The 20,014-nt window shown below is 37.2% G+C and overlaps 1 protein-coding gene across 1 annotated transcript in view; it reads left to right on the top strand.

The window, feature by feature from the left end:
• Positions 1-1,594: 1,594 nt before the first annotated feature.
• Positions 1,595-20,014, top strand: part of LOC148083352 (uncharacterized) — a 90,217-nt gene continuing 71,797 nt past the window's right edge. The window contains exons 1-3 of the mRNA XM_087786555.1: positions 1,595-1,630; positions 6,177-6,311; positions 13,274-13,339. Coding sequence (XP_087642681.1) covers positions 6,189-6,311; positions 13,274-13,339 — 189 coding nt within the window. The 5' untranslated portion in view covers positions 1,595-1,630; positions 6,177-6,188. The remainder of the gene's footprint in view (positions 1,631-6,176; positions 6,312-13,273; positions 13,340-20,014) is intronic.

Genomic DNA, 20,014 nt, shown 5'->3' with positions numbered 1-20,014 from the left:
GGCAAAGCGTTCCGGGCTCCGAGCTGGACTCCCTGCAGAACCTGCCGGGCCGAGCCGGCGCAGGTCATCGCTCTTTGATAGTGTCTGAAAGGGCAGAGCTCACAGAGAAGATGTGCTTTACTCCACTCGGCAGGGGGGCTGTTGTCGTGTTGTTTGGATAAGCTTTGTCAGCTTTTGTAACTTGATGTATGTGTGGATTTGTCTCAACTTAGCAACTTAATAATGCTGTTGGATTGATAGGTTGATAATAAAGTGATTTATTTTTTAGAATTAGAATTAGTTATCTATTCATATTTTCATGCATTTCTTTTTATTTGGACCTTTTTTATCATCAAAACAACAATATATTGTAGGTTTTTGGATAATATTTTGCATTTATGTAGCCTTAAAAATGAAAACAAATAAATAAATGGATAGAACTTTGCCGATCGCTCGGGAAAATTGCTACGAGAAATTAAATATTTAATTTCTGAAAAAGGACAGATATTGAGGTTTGTTGTAATAAACAGATTCATACAAGACAATATATTTAACAATGTATTTGTTAATCAGAATAAAATAACTTTAAAATATTTTACTGAAATGCAGGCGTCCTAAGACGGACCCTTGTGGTACCCCGTTTCTTCCCCTTTCTTTCAGAACTCAGATTAGAACTTATCTCTTTCCCCTTGTCGTAACATTAATTTAAAACAAGTATATCTAGCGAGATAAATGAAGCTGAAATGTCACTGATGATCCATTTCAAGATACTCAACATATTCTCAATAGTGTAGAAGTACGGCTCAAGCTGTCTCGCAATAAGAAGGAGATTTTTCAGCCTATATGTCCCTGAGCAGATGTCTACCATTTTTAAAAAAAATACTATCAATGTATCAAACAATACAAATAGTTCCATTTCACTTTTTCTAAAATGTGATCTCATACTTTCATTTAAAGTGTACGGTAAACATGTTCATTTTCTATATACTTTTTTTTTAGTTCCTTTTAAATTTGGGTTTTAAGGAGCAGATACCATCTTATTTTCCATGTTTTTTCTTTTGTGCTTCTTAAGAGTCTTCCTTGGAAAGAGATACATTTAATCTTGAATTTTTTATTTATTGAGTTAAATTGTTATAATTCATGAGAATTTTGTATTCTTTATTTCATTTTATGTGTAGCGTTATAAACAAAGTTAAGTCTGCACTTAACCAGTCTAATTTCTATTCACATTAATTTAGCTAAATTGTCAGAAAGTGTAGCTTGTAAAACCATTTAATTACAAATGGGGTAAACATTTTTAAAAATACTTCATAAAGAGATGTATTTTTATATTGTGGGCAGTGTTTGTATTTGTGGTCCATATTTGGCTCAATTTCACTTCTGATCCTTAGCATCCTTAGAGAGTATCTGAAGATATGTGAGTGTTAGTGTATATTTCTGGGCGAATATTGTCCCAAAAAAAATGACCCCGGGGCGAACTCATGTGTGGCTACACTTCTCCTGACACAAAGCATTTTCTTGCAGTGTCTTAGCAACTGGTACTCGGGCTTCTGGATTATCCAAATTGGACTTTCAAGCTCCAGCAGAGGAAGCCTTTGGGAAGAAAACCCTGAAGCAAAGTTGGGGAAAAAAAACATCTAAAAGATTAAAGGTAAGTCATCGTCGGCATCGATATTTCTTTTTAAACTTTCTTCTCACTGTTTTTAAGTGTTTGAGTCAGTGGTCCTTCATGATGAAAGAGACACAGTTCTGGCTCCAGAACATTTTCACTTCTCACTAGTTTTATAAAGTCCAAGAATTGTGTGTGTAAGTCATCTGTTTTAAAGTATAAAGTAATGCACATTCAACTATAAAGATGTACAAACAATGCATTGCAAGTTTTATACTTACGGTGAACAAGAAGTTTGTTTAATGCTTTGTTTGGTCAAAGCACTGCTCGGTTCAAATATCGCATCCCAGAAGTCAGTGAGTTCAATTGTGAAAGTGATTTCATTGAAATGTAAATACTTGTAATGCAACAAATATATTGATTGGTAAAATTATTTCCAACATTTGGAATACCATCCATCCATCGGGTCGCAGGGGCAGCAGCCGTCGCAAAGACATCCACACTTTTCGGGGTGAGCCGGAAGTTATGGTCCCTCAAATGTGTTCTGGAGAGTAGAGATTGACAGGAACACCTTTAAGAGGCGTCCAAAAATGTGCCCGAGTCAATTGAGGTTGAGGGAGCAGCTGTTCTACTCGAGTATCTCCTGGATGACGGAGCTCCTCACCTTGTCTTTTAATAAGAAAACGTATTTTGCGAAGTTGTTCTTTTGGTCACTAGATAAAGTTCCGTCACCATAAATGGAAGTGGAAACATAGAGTGTCTGGTAAATTGAGAGCTTCACCTTTTGGCTCAGCTCTTTCTTCCCCACGACAGATAGAAGGTTCAGAAATAAGAATTGGATGTACTCCGGGTACTCCGGTTTCCTCCCACAGTCCCGAAAACATACAAACGTTCATTGGGATCTTGGGGAAATTGTCTATAGGTTTGAGTTTGTGTCAGTTTAAAACCACATTATTACTATATATTTGTAATAATTCATTTACTTTCCATATTATTGACTTTAATCTTTAATAAACAAACATGTGAATCCATGACATTTAAGAAAAATAACTTTTCCGATACATACAATTTAATTTGTGAATTGTATTGAATTTGTAAATAAATAAAAAAAAAAACCTTAAGGTAACCCTTGATGTTAGCAACTTATCAGTATCTAGCAAACCTAAAAAAAACAGTTAAAATTTTAATTAAAACGCTTTACTCAGGAGTCGTATGAAAGTTGAACACAATTTAAATTACTTTATTTTACTTCACTGTACTTGTTTTGTTTGTTCTTCTGCTCGTTGTGACATCTTATGTGTGTAGTAATTACATGATAATAACATCAAAAATATTTCTTAAGTCCGGAATAATACCAAAAAGAAATCACCTGATTGTTGCACAAGAATTTCCTGAAACTATCATCAGTTATTTGACTCACAGACAGAATAAAAGCAAAAACATTATCTCCTTATGGAAGTATTTCAGTTCCATCAGAGTATTGACTGGTTGGAGTAATCTTTTAATTTTTTATATTTAAATGTTTTTTTTCAAGCATTGAATTGTTACTTTTAGAATTATTGAATCAAATATGTATTTATAGTTTTTATTGAATAAGAAACATTGAATTATTTCAAGGTGAAAGAAATACTATATTTTGAAAGTATTTAAATGATTAAATGATATGTTTTTAAAAGTGAATTAAACCTTTCGATATAGACATTATTGAATTCAATCATTGAAAAAAAAATAAAAACTTTTTTTTTTTTAAAAAACAACAGCATTTGAATTTGTTATTATTGGATAATTGAATAAAAAAAGTAAGATTTTATAGAATTATGTTTTAATTATTAGTGTAAAAAAACATTTTGAAATTTAAACTATTTAATTAAATAATTTAAAAAAGGAATTCACCCTTTCAATATTAACATTATTGAATTATTCAAAAACTATTGAAAAAAAAGGCCTTTTTTTCAATAACTTTTTCAAAGTTTAAACAGTTAAATTGTTACATTGTATGACACTGACCCACTTCCATATATCCTGGTTAAAAGTTAAATTAAAAAATAAATAAACAGATGCATGTAAACAAACTGCCAAAAGTCAAACTGGATATTAAATTAGGTTTCAAACCATTAAAGAACATTTGACAATAAAGACATCTTCAAAGTTCAGTGTGCAGCATGAGTGGGTGGAGTTATGTGGACCTGGCAAGTGTTTGGTTTGGTTACCGTGGCGACCGCTGGTCGATTACTTCCTCACAATTCTCATTAATATTGCACGAGATCGTATTCACTCTGTGTGTCTTCCTGGGGATGAAGAAACTGGAGCACAAGACACTCTCGAGATAATAAGCCTTGTTTGGAGGTCCAGATAGTGGGGCTGTTGAGAGCAGGAAGACACACACACACACACACACACACACACACACACACACACACTCTAATTCACGGCATTGATAGAGTCCCTTGTTTCCCCAGGGCCTGTCACTACATGACCTGTAATGTAATTACGGCAGGAGATTTATGCATCTGTACAGCAGCCCAGAACCTGATCCCAGTTGTGCCTGGAGTCGAGCTCAAAGCCTTTTCTCTGTTCAGCTGGTCCTGATCCAGATCTGGACTGTGTCAGTGTGAGGAGCTGCTCTCTGCCTAATGGCTGCTGCTGTCCGTCCACTTTTGTGTCGTGGACTTCCTGAATACATTTCTGATCGAACACTCTGCGGTGAAATCTCAAACAATTCGGTGAAAAGTTCAGTCAGTTTTACATCATTTATAAATAGATTATGTACGATATTTTCAATTCAATTGTCATTATATTTATATCTTACTGTGTTATGGGTGTTCAATGAACTGGACAACATTTAAAAAAAGGATTTGATCAAAGTTTTTGTCTTAGAAAAGGGATTTTTATGGAAAATAAATATTCAGTGAAAAGTGTAAAAGGTGCTCCATGTCTCCCTTGATACATATTTTTATTCAAGTTTTTTTTTTTAATGAGAAATTAAACTCTTTGTTTTGACAACAGGCAAAGTATTACGAATTTCTGATTCTCATATTTATATTTTATAGTGTTGTCTGATACATTCATTTGGTTCAATTACTTTCTTATAAAACACTTTCCCTTCTGTATTTTCTTTGTGTTGTTTATTGGTTGATTTATATTGACAACCTCTTAACTGTTTATGATTTTAAATAATATATATTGGTATACGATATGTATCACGATACAGTGACAAACAAAAGAATATAGTGAGTTACTGTAGTAACAAGGATATATATTTGTAGTATTGTTGAGTACTTGACTCTGGTGTTGCAGTATTTACAAACCACATTACTTGAGGAAGTCGTAACCGCTTTTGTTTGTTTTGAAACCAAAATATGTCTAAATATCAGCTTTAAAAGCGGCTGGAGTCGACTGTATCCTCTTGTCCTCAGTCATCGCCGGGATCTCACAGGACTTCGTTGTTCCTTTAGCTGCGGACGACGTCGTCAATATTTGCATGTCAATCGTAAATTTAAAATATCGAATTCTTTTATTTTAAACAAACTTTATTAAACTGTACGCCATCATATTATGGTAAAAAAAAAGATTTAAAAGACCAAAAAAAATGGACTGCTGTCGCATATCAATACAGTGAAATAAAATAAAAACATTGAGATATATATATGGCCGTATCAATACTTTCCAACGCCCCTAATACATATTATTATTCCCATTCTGTTCCAGATCTACTTTCTTTTCATCAATATTTTTGTTGTGTACACTGTACACGATATTTAATCATTAAATAGATAATCTATTGTCCAAATTTAGGAACACAAAACTGCACCTTCTTGTAGTGAAATCACAATATTACACTAGTGAAAACAAGATGGCGGTTGGGTTGTCAGCGAAAGACTTGTACAGCAGCTACCAAACCAAAACATCAAATCTGAATTTTCAGTCTGAAAACCAGTGTTTAACGTTACAATTTGGGCTGTTTAAGACTGTGACACACAGTAATGCAGAAAAACCCAAATAAATAATAACAATAATAATAATAATAATAACAATAATACATTTTATTTATAAGATACTTTAAGACACCACAAGTACACCATTCTATTTATAGTATAGTATATTTATATTTATTTATATATATTATATATTTATTTATAGTATAGTATAGTATAGTATTTATAGTATTTATAGTATAGTTTCTATTTGTTCAGGCTTTTCCTTGAATTTCTCGAACTCCTGTGTTGTTCTCAGTATTATCTTGATCTTTAAAGTATGTACTTTTTTGAGTATTGTTTTGATTGTTTAAGCGCTTTGTGACCCTGGTCTCGAAAAGCGCTATATAAATAAATATTACTTACTTACTTACCATACAGAGATAATAAAACACATGATTTAATGATAAGAAAGATAAAAAAGTTTCTTAAAGGGAACTACAGAGGTCATCAGAGTTTGCTCACTGCATTCTTTTCCTTTCCTGGTTGAGCTCGATGGTAATTATTAACAACGGCGAGCACGTCTTTGCCTCCCGCTGAGACGGAAACCCAGGCGTGTCTTCTCCGTGTCGCACACTTTCGGAAAGAGGTCGAGAATGTTTTTGTCTCCTCAGGGACTTCATAAGATGGACGTATCGGCTCCGAACCAGAACAGGAACGTGGGCTCGAGACGTCTTCGGAGACCTCCGGCCTGGAGGAGACGTCAGCCCAGCACCTGGCCTCCCGACGGCTCCCTGGCCCTGCACCCGGTGAGTCCCCGTCCCCCTGCCCACCCACCTTCGCTGTAATCCGGGTCTACATGTGACACGTCAGGTCCTGCATGAATGAAATCACGTAGAGAGCGTGAGGCGAGAAGATCCAATACGAGCCGCAGCATCTGTCCACACTTCTTTGACACTAATGAATGTTAAGCAGGGTCCGACCACTGGGGTGTCACTGTCCCGCTGGTCATTGTCGGGGCGTCGGGGCTGCGCTTTTGTCAGGGGGTGCGCCAACCCCATTCCGAGATGTTGTCCACAATCCCCGGCACCAATAGTCGCCCATATTGATCCCCCCGTGTCTGCAGATTAAAGAATAAAAGGAGCTCTGTTCTGCCGGCAGGGGGTCCCCCGCTGACTCCCGGTGCTCATTTCAGGGTCACAGAGTCCTTGCAAGCCCCCCTGACCCGGACCCCGACACGAACACACACACAAACACCGGTGCAGGGGATGAAACCCATTAAACAGGATTGGCGGGACGCTCGCATTCATGGCTCATTATTGCTGACCTCGGCCTTTTCTCCCCTTCGCGCCGCCCCGCGACTCTCCTGTGTGTCCGGCTCTAACCTGACCACGGCCCCGCGGAGGTGCTCGCCCCTCGAACCCCCTTTTGTTTGCGCCGCTGATAGCTCGGCCATTTGCTTGATTGTTTTGCCCTGAACTGGATCCTCTGATCTGTTGTGTTGTCGGGCTCCTGTTGTGCGCATCTTAACGTGTGTGTTAGAGGGAAAGAAAGTGTGTCTTTTGTCGTGCGGCTTAGACGTGTTTTTAAACTCAATCTCCAATACAAGAGCGGATTAAAATATTTTGGTTTCGCCCTCTAGTGAACCGAGCAAAAGTCTAGACACGTTTTAAATCGAGCACCACCATCTCCAAAACATTGGTACTCATATATATTGGGATGCATTATTCACGATACTGTATCAATACTCAACAGCATTTCTTTTAGAATCAGAATCAAAAACTTGTATTGCCAGTGTTGTAAACACGACTTGGGAATTTTTTCAAAGGTTTTTGGCCTTAAAATCATGTTGTTTGTTATTTAATAATAGTTCTGTTATGGTTTACATTTAAGTAAATTGGGTACAACATACAATACATTTACAATCATATTCTGCAGCTAAAGGAAAAGGTGGAATCCGGGCCAGATGACTGAGGACGAGAGGATACAGTAGACTCCAGCAGCTTTTAAAGCTGATGTTTGGACATATTCTGGTTTCAAAACAAATTTGAAAACAATTACGACTATGTCAAGAGTCATGTGGTCTGTAAATACTGCAACACCAGAGTCAAGTACTCGACAATACTACACATACATCCTTGTTACTACAGTATCGTTTCGTTGCCCCTATATCGTATCCCCAGATTTTCGACAATACACACACACCCTTACTGCAAGTTTTGGGGAATTCTTATGCGCCCAAATGTTGGTCAAATTTATATTTTCTACAGCAATATTGTACTGCTTGTGATTTTAAAGGTGAATATGTATCTCTCTGTGATCACTTCTTCATCACAAACTCATATGTTTTACCTTTAAAATTTCTGTCATTCCAACAATACAAAAATACTTGATGAAGCTAATCAGGCAACCATGAAGAAAATATTTGAAATATTGTATCTATTTTGTAACAACAATCCTATAACTTATTTTGAAAATTTGAAGTGATCATTCTTATCGAAATGATAATAACACAAGGATCTTGGGAAGCTTTCACGTAAACCAGGGATGTGTTTTTTTAATAACAAGATACAACGAGCTTTGGCAATTATGACATGTAATTACATGTAACACCAAACATGAGAGATTTCTCATTTAAAAATTCAAAATATAAAGCTAAAATAACAAAATATTACAACAGAAACATAGTGAAGTGTTGATGAGGCTTCATGAAACAATTGATGAGGTATCATGATACAGTGTCTTCATTTTGAAAGACCACTAGATGTCACTCTCTGCTTTATAATATTTGATTCTGATCTACTAAATCAATTAAACCTGGCATCATTTTCAAACAGAGAGTGACATCTAGTGGTCTTTCAAAATGAAGACACTGTATCATGATACCTCATCAACTGTTTCATGAAGCCTCATTGATCCAGATGAGTATTTTGGAATTAGCATTAACAGCTTAACTTTGTTTACATTCAACATATCTTGTCATAAAGAGCTTACTTGACATATACAAGTTCTAGTTTTGATTTTAGACAATGTATTTCACATTCTTCGGTTAGATAATAAAGTTTGAAACAGAGAGAGAACAAATAAAATCTACTTAAATGCAATAAATGGCATCCAGCCCATCTTTGGACATGCCTGAACTAAAATGTGAATACATTTATTTGGAACTCAATCACAAAAACCCAATGAGCTGCTTTTGTTATCTTTATCAAAATTTCTAAAAATGCCTCGAAAGATGACTTTAAAGAAGTGTTTTTTGTGAAGTCTATCCTCCCAGAAGTGTAGCGGCCGCATCATCGATTCCATGATCCTTTTCTCTGTCAGCAGATATCGCCAACAAAGCTTTTAACTAAAATTACCCATAAAACTATAGACGTCATTTTTTGTCTTCCGTTAAAGCATGGTGGGCCAAAAGTCGGTTTACACAAGTAGTTAAGTACACTATAACAAATAAAACAATTACATTAATCTTTGTGTAATCTCGGGGGTCAAGGTCCTTCAACCCGAAGGCCCAAATACTAATTTAATTGTTTTTATTCTTTGTCATTTTTGGGTCAAGGTGAACGACCGGCTTCCATATGGAGTGGTAAAGGTCGTTCACCTTGACCCAGACACAACACAAGGGATACCACAAACACATTTGTTTTCGGGCCTTCGGGTCACCCTGACCCTGAGATAACACAAGGGTTAAATGTTTTTTTTGATATCGGATGTTATCATAGTTTAATCTCCTGCTGAAAAACTGCAATGGTGATTTCTGTCAATCATGCTCAATCTTTAGAACACATCCATCAAACTCATGGCCCGGGGGCCAAATATAGCCCGTCCAAATCACTTTATGTGGCCTGTCCGAATGGTTTTCTTAAAATTAAAGTGGATTTCTGCTCTCGTTGATTTGTAAGTAAGTAAGTAAGTAATATTTATTTATATAGCTCTTTTCCAGACCAGGGTCACAAAGCGCTTTAACAATCAAAACAATACTCAAAAAAGTATATACTTTAAAGATCAAGATAATACTGAGAACAACACAGGAGTTACAGAAAATCAAGGAAAAGCCTGAACAAATAGAAACGTCTTAAGATGTTTCTTAAAGGAGTCAGTAGATCATCAAACACAGAGGGAGAAGAAGATCGTTCCAAAGCTTAGGAGCAACAGTCTGGAAGGATTTCTCTCCTCTGGTCCTGAACCGTGTTCAGGAACCATCAGTAGATTCTGATCCACAGACCTCAGAGCCCGAGCTGGGGTGTAAGGCTGGATCAGATCAGTGATGTAAGGAGGAGCCTGACCATGAATAGATCTGAAAGTAAGAACCAGAATTTTAAAGTTGATCCTGAAAGAAACTGGAAGCCAGTGAAGAGGTTTAAGGATCAGAGAAATGTGAGTTCTTCTACTAGAGCAGGTTAGAATTCTCGCTGCAGAGTTCTGAATCAACTGCAGGCGAGACAGATCCTTCTTGTTAAGACATGAAAACATTTGTTGACCTATGAAGATGTTGGTCTTAATAAGTTAAGTTAATATGTTATTGTTATACAATACAAATATTACTGATATCATCAATTATACAGAGACGCCAGTAAAGTAGAGTTTGAAGGAAAGGAATGTGATGATAATCTGATACTCCAGGTTAGGGACAGTGAATATAAAGCTTGTTTGCAACCAAAAGGGCTCAAATATTTTGTCCTCTTGCAGTAGCAGAATCTCATGAAAAAGTGATGGTCAATAAGAAGGATTTCTTGTTTAAGCTCTTAAACATATAATTGAGCTGTAAACCTCGGGCTGTACGACTTGTTTAAGAAGTTTTCTCTACTGTTTAAAGACCATCTTTGAACACTTTCAAAACTTTGTATAAATGAATCTCCTCTATCAGGAGTGAACGTCTGCGTTGAGTCCAGTTGGCTTCAGGCCGACTAAATGTCTATTAATGCGCGGCGAGCGGCGGCGTCGCAGAGTAATCAGGTGTAAGTGAATAAGCGTGAAGAGCAGAGACGAGAAAGACTCCCCTGAGGAGGACAGATGGAGGCAGGAATCACGGGAGGAAAGCGGAGTGGGAAGAAGGATCAAGCTAAGACCACTTTGGCGATTAGCTTTAAAATTGGTAATTCGATCCCTCTCTGTTTTCCAGCTTCTAATTATTGATAAAGCAGGTCACTGGACCCCCTGCTGGCGCCCGATGGCACTGCAGCCCCCCTTCTGTCCACTGACATCCCACGCCTGCAGGAAGGCCCCCCTAACTCCCCCCCCCCCCCCCCACACCCATCTCCTTCTTAGATGACATTTCAATGGAAAAAAAAGGAGAAATCAAATCGAAAAACCATCTGCTGGGAATCTCCTTAATCTCATCATGTGATTGAACACGGAAAATAGAGGCAGCAATCACTTTAGCTGAACTGTATCGGATTAAGACGTCTGTTCGCATCGAAAGGGTCACATTCTGACATCAGAAGCTCAACCGGCTGATTTATTTATCCTTTTTATCTTTTGTCCTTCATCTCATCGACACATGTCATTATAGAAATAAGTGGACGAACTAATAATATTGATAGTTTGTCCACTTAGTTATATAATATAATATAAAATATAAACGGATAATATTCATAAGATTATTTTTTAAACAATATATATATATATATATATATGTATATATACTAGGATTTTTCATCTTAAATAATGAGTCAAAATGTTCCTTAGCAAGTGTGCAGATGTTATGGAAGGATCATGTTCCTGGATCTAAGTCTGGAATTATTTTTATTAAGAAAATCCATTAAAAATGGTTTTGATCTTTACTGTTCTAAAATTATAACCTTTATCAAGGAGGTAGAAAAGGAGCAAATTCATCTCAATCTAAATGTTTATTTTCTTTTAAACGACACCCCACTTTTATCGATGATCACTGTTGACCTAAACAAGACGTGTAGACGTGTCAATCACACAAAATACTTACTTAATGCTATAAATCACTGACAAAAAGTATGTTTGCCAAACAGTCTTTAACAGGAAGTAAGACTCTGATGATGTATTTTTTCTTTTTGAGGCTTGATTTATCGTAATAATATCCGTGTTTTATTTTCCCCAAACAAATTTCTTTCCTTCGACATTAGTTTTACTATTATTTAAACTGTACGTATTATTGTAGACATCAATACTCTTATCTTTAAACACATATTTATAGATTCAGGCAAATTGACCTAAACTTTAGAATTATTATTTAATAAGACTTTAAAATTTAAAATACTTCCCTTAATTTACAACCTAAATTCTAATATTTGTTCTACTTGTCATTGGGGTCAACAACGAGATCCCCAGGGATGACTGAGGACGAGAGGATACAGTCGCCTCCCGCAGCTTTTAAAGCTGATGTTTGGACATATTTTGGTTTCAAAACAGATAAAAACAGTTACGACTTCATCAGGAGTCATGTGGTCTGTAAATTCTGCAACTCCAGAGTCAAGTACTCGGACAATCCTATAAATATATCTGTGTTACTACAGTATCACAACACCAGAGTCAAGTACTCGACAATAATCTATCCTTGTTTCTACAGTATCGCAATACAATTTCCAGAGAGAGATCTCCAGAGGGATTAATAAAGTCTATCTATATATTCTATAATGTATCAGCCCCGTGATAAGTATGGTATCGCCAGATAATTGACATTACACTCCTATTGCACGTACCAAATAAATGTTATTTAAAAAAAATCTGTTTTCAAAATTGTATGTGCCCAAATTTAAGAAACTTAAGAATGTGTTTTTCATCCTGGTCGTTTTCTTGATGGCAAACTCTTTGTCTTCTCTACATTCCAGATTGTCTAAATGTGTTTTACGCCTTTAAAATTCATGCACTTACGCCGGATTCAAGTACTTGGATAATACTACAACTATATCTTTGCCTCTACAGTATTGTAATATATCAAAATACATTGTTGCCACTGTATTGTGATAGGTAGAATATCCCCAGAGTCCGACACAAGTAGTAAACGTTTAAGGAAATAAACAACCATAGATTGAGTTTCTCCATATGTTTTCAGTAGACAACGGTTGAGCTCTTGTTTCTTCGTTGGTATTTGTCTGTGGTTGATACAGTTCATCCAGTCAGACAATGAGCTCTGCTGCCCTCTAGCCTCTCCTGGTGGCACTGAAAGGATTCTCTTTCATCCAAGCCAGCACTAAATGAAAAGATACATTAATGCACATTAAGCACCTTTTGCCCCCCGCGGGACCCTCTTCCCTACTGTCACCCACTCCCCCCCCCCCCTTCAAGGGGTTACAGACCTTCAATGAGAGGTGAATCCTGGGAGGGTCTTCTGCCTCGCACCCCTGGAGGGGATGGATTCTGGGAGCTGCCACTGGTGGCACAAGAGAAGAAGAAAGACTCACGGTGTCGACTGCTGGTGACGTGTCGTCGGTGATGGATGACTTAACACTGTGGCCCCTGCTCTGTGGGTGAAGACCACCGTACCCCGTCCATAAATGATACACAGAGAAGACAAACTCAACAGATGGCAGCAAGAAGTGTCTCTCTCCCGGGTCTTTTATTCACCCGCGTGTCACAGCAGGTCCGAGAATCAAGACTGATTCGTCATTAAAACACTGGTCCAGGTTCCGACAGCAGGGACTCCACATTTGTTCCCGCCAGTCATTGTCCCCCAAGAACCCATCTCCGAGTCCCTTGAATTGACAAATGGCTCTTTAATTTTGATGGATCTCAAGTTGGGGAAAAGTGTGAACATGTTGTTCACGGTTGTCACCGTTCGTTTCCTGTGTCTTTGCAGAGGCCGGCGGACTCGTTCCTGGTCACCAAGGCCATCTTGTGGGAAAGAGGACGCAGTCACAATACAGTGAGTCGCAGCATTGTCTTTTTTTTGTTCTGTGCGCGACTGTTTAGAAGCCGTTAAGGTTTCGTTCTCTTCTCGTCTGCTCTGTCACGATCTATTATCACGGTGGTCGAAATAATACATTGGTTGATAAATGAATTATGTATAAATAAATGTATAAATACATAACAAAATGTATAAATACATGTCTGGATAAATGTCAAGATGTCAAAATAAATAGATGACTTCTAATTTAAATTCCTAAATGACCCACTGGACTTTGATCTTATTTAATTCACATCTATATCAGATCATAAATCATTAGCAATAGCATGGACACTTGGTCCATCTTCGCAGGATTATCCAAAGTTAGCCGTGAAGCTAAGATGAACGTGGGAGGAACATGTGATGCTCTCAAGGCGGTGGTAGTTGATCCAAGGCTGTAACCAATCACTGCCTTTGACTGATGTTTGACCCGCCCACTTAATTTGCATATGGAAAACGAAATGTCAAAATGATAAAATGTCAAAATGTATAAATACTTTAATAAATAGAAGACAAAATGGATACATGTATAAATAAATGTAAAAATGTATAAATTGTATCTAGTATTTTATTTTGATGTTTTGACATATCGATATTCATCCAAACATTTATTTATACATTTATTAATTTTCTTACGTATTTATCAATTCTGTTACGTATTTATACCTTTTTTTGTACATTTATTTATGCATAAATGTATTTATAAATGTATCGTCCTTCATACTGTTGAATATTTCTGTATGTGTACAATGTGTTTAGTTTTGATAAAAAATGCACTTTTTTCAAAAGTATCATTAGATTATGACTAGTCAAGGCGCTTGTTTCAGTCAAGATTACTCCTAAAATAAACCTGTAAACTACTGAAAATGTACGCAGACATGCTGTATATAATGCAGACATATAAACCATCCACGGTGCAAAATATGGAAAATAAATAAAGTTGACATTAATGTAAGTTTTTTTCATCTTAAAAAATCAGTATCTCGAGATATTTGTATGTCGTGAAATGTGTATATTTTGTTGCATTTACTCACAGTTTCATTTTGCTGACTTAATTCATTGACTCTGGTTCAGCAAAGTGAATATTCTTTCCTTAGTTCATGTTTATAACTGTAGTTCTTTAGTTTAGCCACTAGGTGGATTCCTTCATTGTTTAAAATGTTTCACGTTTGCCTGGAAAAGTTTCTAAAGAAAGAAAAGTTTGCTCTTCTTTCCGCTCCAAAAATATAGATAGTTCTTTTCGTCTTTGGGTTAGTTCCCCCAAAATTCACTCATTCTCTGCACTTCCCAGTGTAGACAGTAGACAGGAAGTGTCGTGATGTTTACCACGAGTACTTCCTGTATGTGTAGCATGTTAACCTTTAACCCTAGCCTTTTACATGCAGTTTGGATGATAATATTGACACAAATTAAGCTTTTTCATCAAGACCTATCCAAGGTTGTGTATCGTTGAAAGTGACCCAGACCTCCCTCTGTTTGATATTTGGTATTTTCTTTTCCCATTCTATAGTGTGTGTTATGCAAGTTCCCGATAGCTACTGCCATCTTTTGTCCCTTTCACTCATCTCGTCACTTCAGTCATGGCTAAAAAAAAAGTAATATTGGGCAATATAAATGCTAATATGGGTGCTTGGCAGAGGTATGTGTTGTCAAAGTGCTTTTCTAGTTCACTTCGTCACCTCAGTAAACTTGGATGTTCTGATTCCACCAATTCTTAAGTGTATATCTGAGTAACAAAAGAGGCTTTAAATGGAGTTCTGACCCTGTGTTTAACAATTTTCAACTGTAATCAAACAATTTTCAACTGTAATCAAACAATTTTCAACTGTAATCGAACAATTTTTAACTGTAATCGAACAAATTTTAACTGTAATCGAACAAATTTTAAATGTAATCGAACAAATTTTAACTGTAATCGAACCATTTTTAACTGTAATCGAACAATTTTTAACTGTAATCGAACATATTTTAACCGTAATTGAACTATTTTAAAAAATAATCAAACAATTTTCAACTATAATCAAAGAAATTTCAACTATAATCAAAGTATTTTTTAACTGTAATCGAACAATTTTCAACTATAATCAAAGTATTTTTAAACTATAATCAAACAATTTTCAACTGTAATAAAACAAATGTTAACTATAATCAAAGTATTTTCAACTATAATCAAACAATTTCAACTATAATCAAACAATTTTCAACTACAATTAAACATTTTTAAACTATAATCAAACTATTTTCAACTATAATCAAACTATTTTCAACTACATTGAACAAGTTTCAACTATAATCAAAGTAATCTCAACTATAATCAAAATTTTCAACTATAATAAAACTATTTCAAATATAATCAAACAATTTTCAACTATAATCAAACAATTTTTAACTATAATCAAACAATATTCAACTAAAATCAAACAATTTTCAACTATAATCAAAGTATTTTCAACTATAATCAAACAATCTTTAACTATAATCAAACTATTTAAACTATAATCAAACTATTTTGAACTATAATCAAACTATTTAAACTATAATCAAACTATTTTAAACTATAATCCAACTATTTAAACTATTATCAAACTATTTAAACTATAATCAAACAATTTTCAACTATAATCAACTATTTCAACTATTTCAACTATAATCAAACTATTTAAACTATAATGAAACTAATTTAAACTATAATCAACTAGTTCACTCTGTCCCCTCAATAAACTTGTACTGATTCTTCTAATTCTTCTATAAGTAATTAAGTATATATTTCAGTAATAAAAGAGACTTTACATGAAGTTCTGAACCTGTGTTTAAGTCTTAAAAAACTTTATTAATTCTTGTCAAAATACAGTAAAATCAGTAAAAATCCTAAAGGCGTCGTACTGTTGCTTCATCATATAACATGAACACATATATTTATATATGTTCTAACAACACGTCGCGACACTTTCTTTTGTCCAGCTCAACTCTGGACCTTCTTCTCCGGGTCTGTGTACTCCAGGGTTAACGCCGCTCGTTGCCGTGGCGACGGCAGAATTGTGTGGTTAAACAAACAAGTAAAAGTTTCCAGACAAAGAGCGCGGCTGGTGCTTACAGCCTCATTTACATCCTCGCCGCCTTCACTCTTTCTTCTCCGTCTTCACTGCAGACGTAAATCAGATTGTGTGTGTGTGTGTGTGTGTGTGTGAGTGTGTGTGTGTGTGTGTGTGTGTGTGTGTGTGTGTGTGTGTGTGTGTGTGTGTGTGAGTGTGCGTCCACGAGAGGCTGTTGACCCGGAGACTGGCTTTTTATGTACGTGTCAGAACCGCTGCGTGGTCGCCCCGGGTCACCCTAGAGACGGGTGTGAACGCACAGGTGCCTGAACACAACACGTGACCCCGTGACCTTTTGATACAAGTTCAAGTTGAGTCTGTCAGTGTTTTTACATGCGTTAGGAATGTTTGACCCTATTATTGGTGCGTGTCAGTGTGTAACATTGTGTTGCTCCTCGTGTCAGTGTGTAACATTGTGTTGTACCTCGTGTCAGTGTGTAACATTGTGTTGCTCCTCGTGTCAGTGTGTAACATTGTGTTGCTCCTCGTGTCAGTGTGTAACATTGTGTTGTTCCTCGTGTCAGTGTGTAACATTGTGTTGCTCCTCGTGTCAGTGTGTAACATTGTGTTGTTCCTCATGTCAGTGTGTAACATTGTGTTGTTCCTCGTGTCAGTGTGTAACATTGTGTTGCTCCTCGTGTCAGTGTGTAACATTGTGTTGCTCTTCGTGTCAGTGTGCAACATTGTGTTGCTCCTCGTGTCAGTGTGTAACATTGTGTTGCTCCTCGTGTCAGTGTGTAACATTGTGTTGTACCTCGTGTCAGTGTGTAACATTGTGTTGTACCTCGTGTCAGTGTGTAACATTGTGTTGCTCTTCGTGTCAGTGTGTAACATTGTGTTGTTCCTCGTGTCAGTGTGTAACATTGTGTTGCTCCTCGTGTCAGTGTGTAACATTTATGATTGTGTTGTTCCTCGTGTCAGTGTGTAACATTGTGTTGCTCCTCGTGTCAGTGTGTAACATTGTGTTGCTCCTCGTGTCAGTGTGTAACATTGTGTTGCTCCTCGTGTCAGTGTGTAACATTGTGTTGCTCCTCGTGTCAGTGTGTAACATTGTGTTGCTCCTCGTGTCAGTGTGTAACATTGTGTTGCTCCTCGTGTCAGTGTGTAACATTGTGTTGCTCCTCGTGTCAGTGTGTAACCTCCACGAGTGTGTTGCTCCTCGTGTCAGTGTGTAACATTGTGTTGCTCCTCGTGTCAGTGTGTAACATTGTGTTGCTCCTCGTGTCAGTGTGTAACATTGTGTTGCTCCTCGTGTCAGTGTGTAACATTGTGTTGCTCCTCGTGTCAGTGTGTAACATTGTGTTGCTCCTCGTGTCAGTGTGTAACCTCCACGATTGTGTTGCTCCTCGTGTCAGTGTGTAACCTTCATGATTGTGTTGCTCCTCGTGTCAGTGTGTAACCTCCACGATTGTGTTGCTCCTCGTGTCAGTGTGTAAACTCCACGATTGTGTTGCTCCTCGTGTCAGTGTGTAACCTTCATGATTGTGTTGCTCCTCGTGTCAGTGTGTAACCTCCACGATTGTTTTGCTCCTCGTGTCAGTGTGTAACATTCACGATTGTGTTGCTACTCGTGTGAGTGTGTAACATTCACGATTGTGTTGCTCTTCATGTCAGTGTGTAACCTCCACGATTGTGTTGCTCCTGCACGAGTGTGATCGTGTTGTTTCCTAAAACTAAAGGGTCAGAAACACTTCCTGTCACTGCTGTGTGTAATGTGAAGTGGACGTCAGTCTGTTGTGTGTAGTAAAGTCGTGATGGGGGGGCACGGGAGTGTTGTCGGGCCCTCTGGGGTCTGCGTGGGCCGACCAACAGGCTCATTGTCTCTCCATCAGAGAAGAAAAAAAAAAAAAGAAAAAAGAAAGTGAACGCTAAGCTGCATCTGAGCCTGGCTTCTGACACGAGCTGATAATCAGATTTAGCTCGCTGAATCCGCCGGACTCCACAATGCGCCCCACTGTCGCTGCCAGCACCTCGACCCCCCCCATCCTGGCCCCCCCAGCAAAGCTAATTACACCCCACAGAAAAACACAAATCTCCATGATTTAAAAAGTCGCTCTTCTCCAGGGGTTTAACCTTGTTAGAGCCCGAGCCTGGCGCTCTTGTGCGGGGTCTCTGAAAAAGGACTCTCTGTTCGGGGGTCACAGACACGCTTCTGTCCCGCGGGGTTCACTGGGAGGCAGCGCCATTAAGCGTCGCCCATGTTAGCATCGGGGCGAGCGCGGAGGTGAAGGAGCGCACGCAAGCCCGTGGACCATCTGGACCAGCGACAAACTAATAGACTTCCTACATGCAGGGAGCAGCAGGACCCGCATGTCTCCGAACAGGCGCCGTAATGACATTAAGCTGCTTCTGGCTGCGTGAGGACAGTAGTGTGTGGGTCGGGGGCCGACGCCAGGAGGTCACTCCTGTTTCCTGGGGGTCTGCGGTGGTCCGAGAGCGAGCCCACACAAGGGTTTTCGGTGTGTCATCGAAAACTGAATTTTACCTCCTGATGATTCACATGTGGAGGCTGACGTTAGAATCGATGTTTTTATTAGCATTTACTCAAACTATTGATCAAAATATGGTTTGTATATAACACACAACAACACACTTATGTTCAGCCACCGTAGAGAGACCGTTCTGTTGCTACAAACCTGTTTTTTAAATTACATTTATTTAGATTTTTATCACCTTTTTCCCACATTGACAACTTTTTTTATACATACGCTACTTTTCCCCCCAAATAATGACTTCCTACGTTCATTATTTTTCCACATTCGTGACTTTTTCTTTCCATATTCTTAACTTTTCCCACATCGACAACTTTTTTTATGCGTACGCTACTCTTCCCCCAAATAACTACTTTCTACGTTCATTCCTTTTCCAAATTTGTGACTTTTTCTTTCTATATTCTTAACTTTTTTCCACATTGACAACTTTTTTTTTTATACATAAGCTTCCCAACTTCCCGGCCCAAAAAAACGCAAGTTTTCTTTCTACATTCATACTTTTTTCACATTAAAAACTGTATTTTGTCATTGTGTTTTTTTTTTACATTTCTCACTTCTTTCCATGTTCAATTTATTATTTTGCTCTCAAAACCATTGTTTTCTAAATTATTAACTTTTTTCCACATTCAAATTTTTATTTTCCCTCATTAAAAACATTCAAAACTTAATTTCCCTAATAACCTTTTCCACGTTGAGTTCTTTTTCTACCTTTTTTCCCCTTCTTTAAAACCCTTTTTTTAAATCAAATTTTCCGATTTTTTTTTTAACATTCATGACCTTTTCCCTATTATTTCCCCGATTCATTAATTTTAACATTCATACCTATTTATATAAATTCAATTCACTTTTCCCATAAAATGAACAAGTTTACTTTCTACAATCATGTCCTACATTCTTTTCATATTCTTGACTTTTTTTCCAAATTAATAACTTTTTTTGCACATTCAAAACTTTATTTTCCTCATAGTGTTTTTTTCACATTCTTGACTTTTTTTTGTTCAAAACATTTGTTTTCCATATTGTTCTTCTCCACGTATATGACTTTACCCAATGCTCAAGTCTTACTTCCC

The sequence above is a fragment of the Callionymus lyra genome, chromosome 3, assembly GCF_982586985.1.
Source record: "Callionymus lyra chromosome 3, fCalLyr1.hap1.1, whole genome shotgun sequence".
Lineage (NCBI taxonomy): Eukaryota > Metazoa > Chordata > Actinopteri > Syngnathiformes > Callionymidae > Callionymus > Callionymus lyra.
The sequence above is the reverse complement of the archived record's forward strand: the minus strand, read 5'-3'. Positions and strand labels throughout refer to the sequence as shown.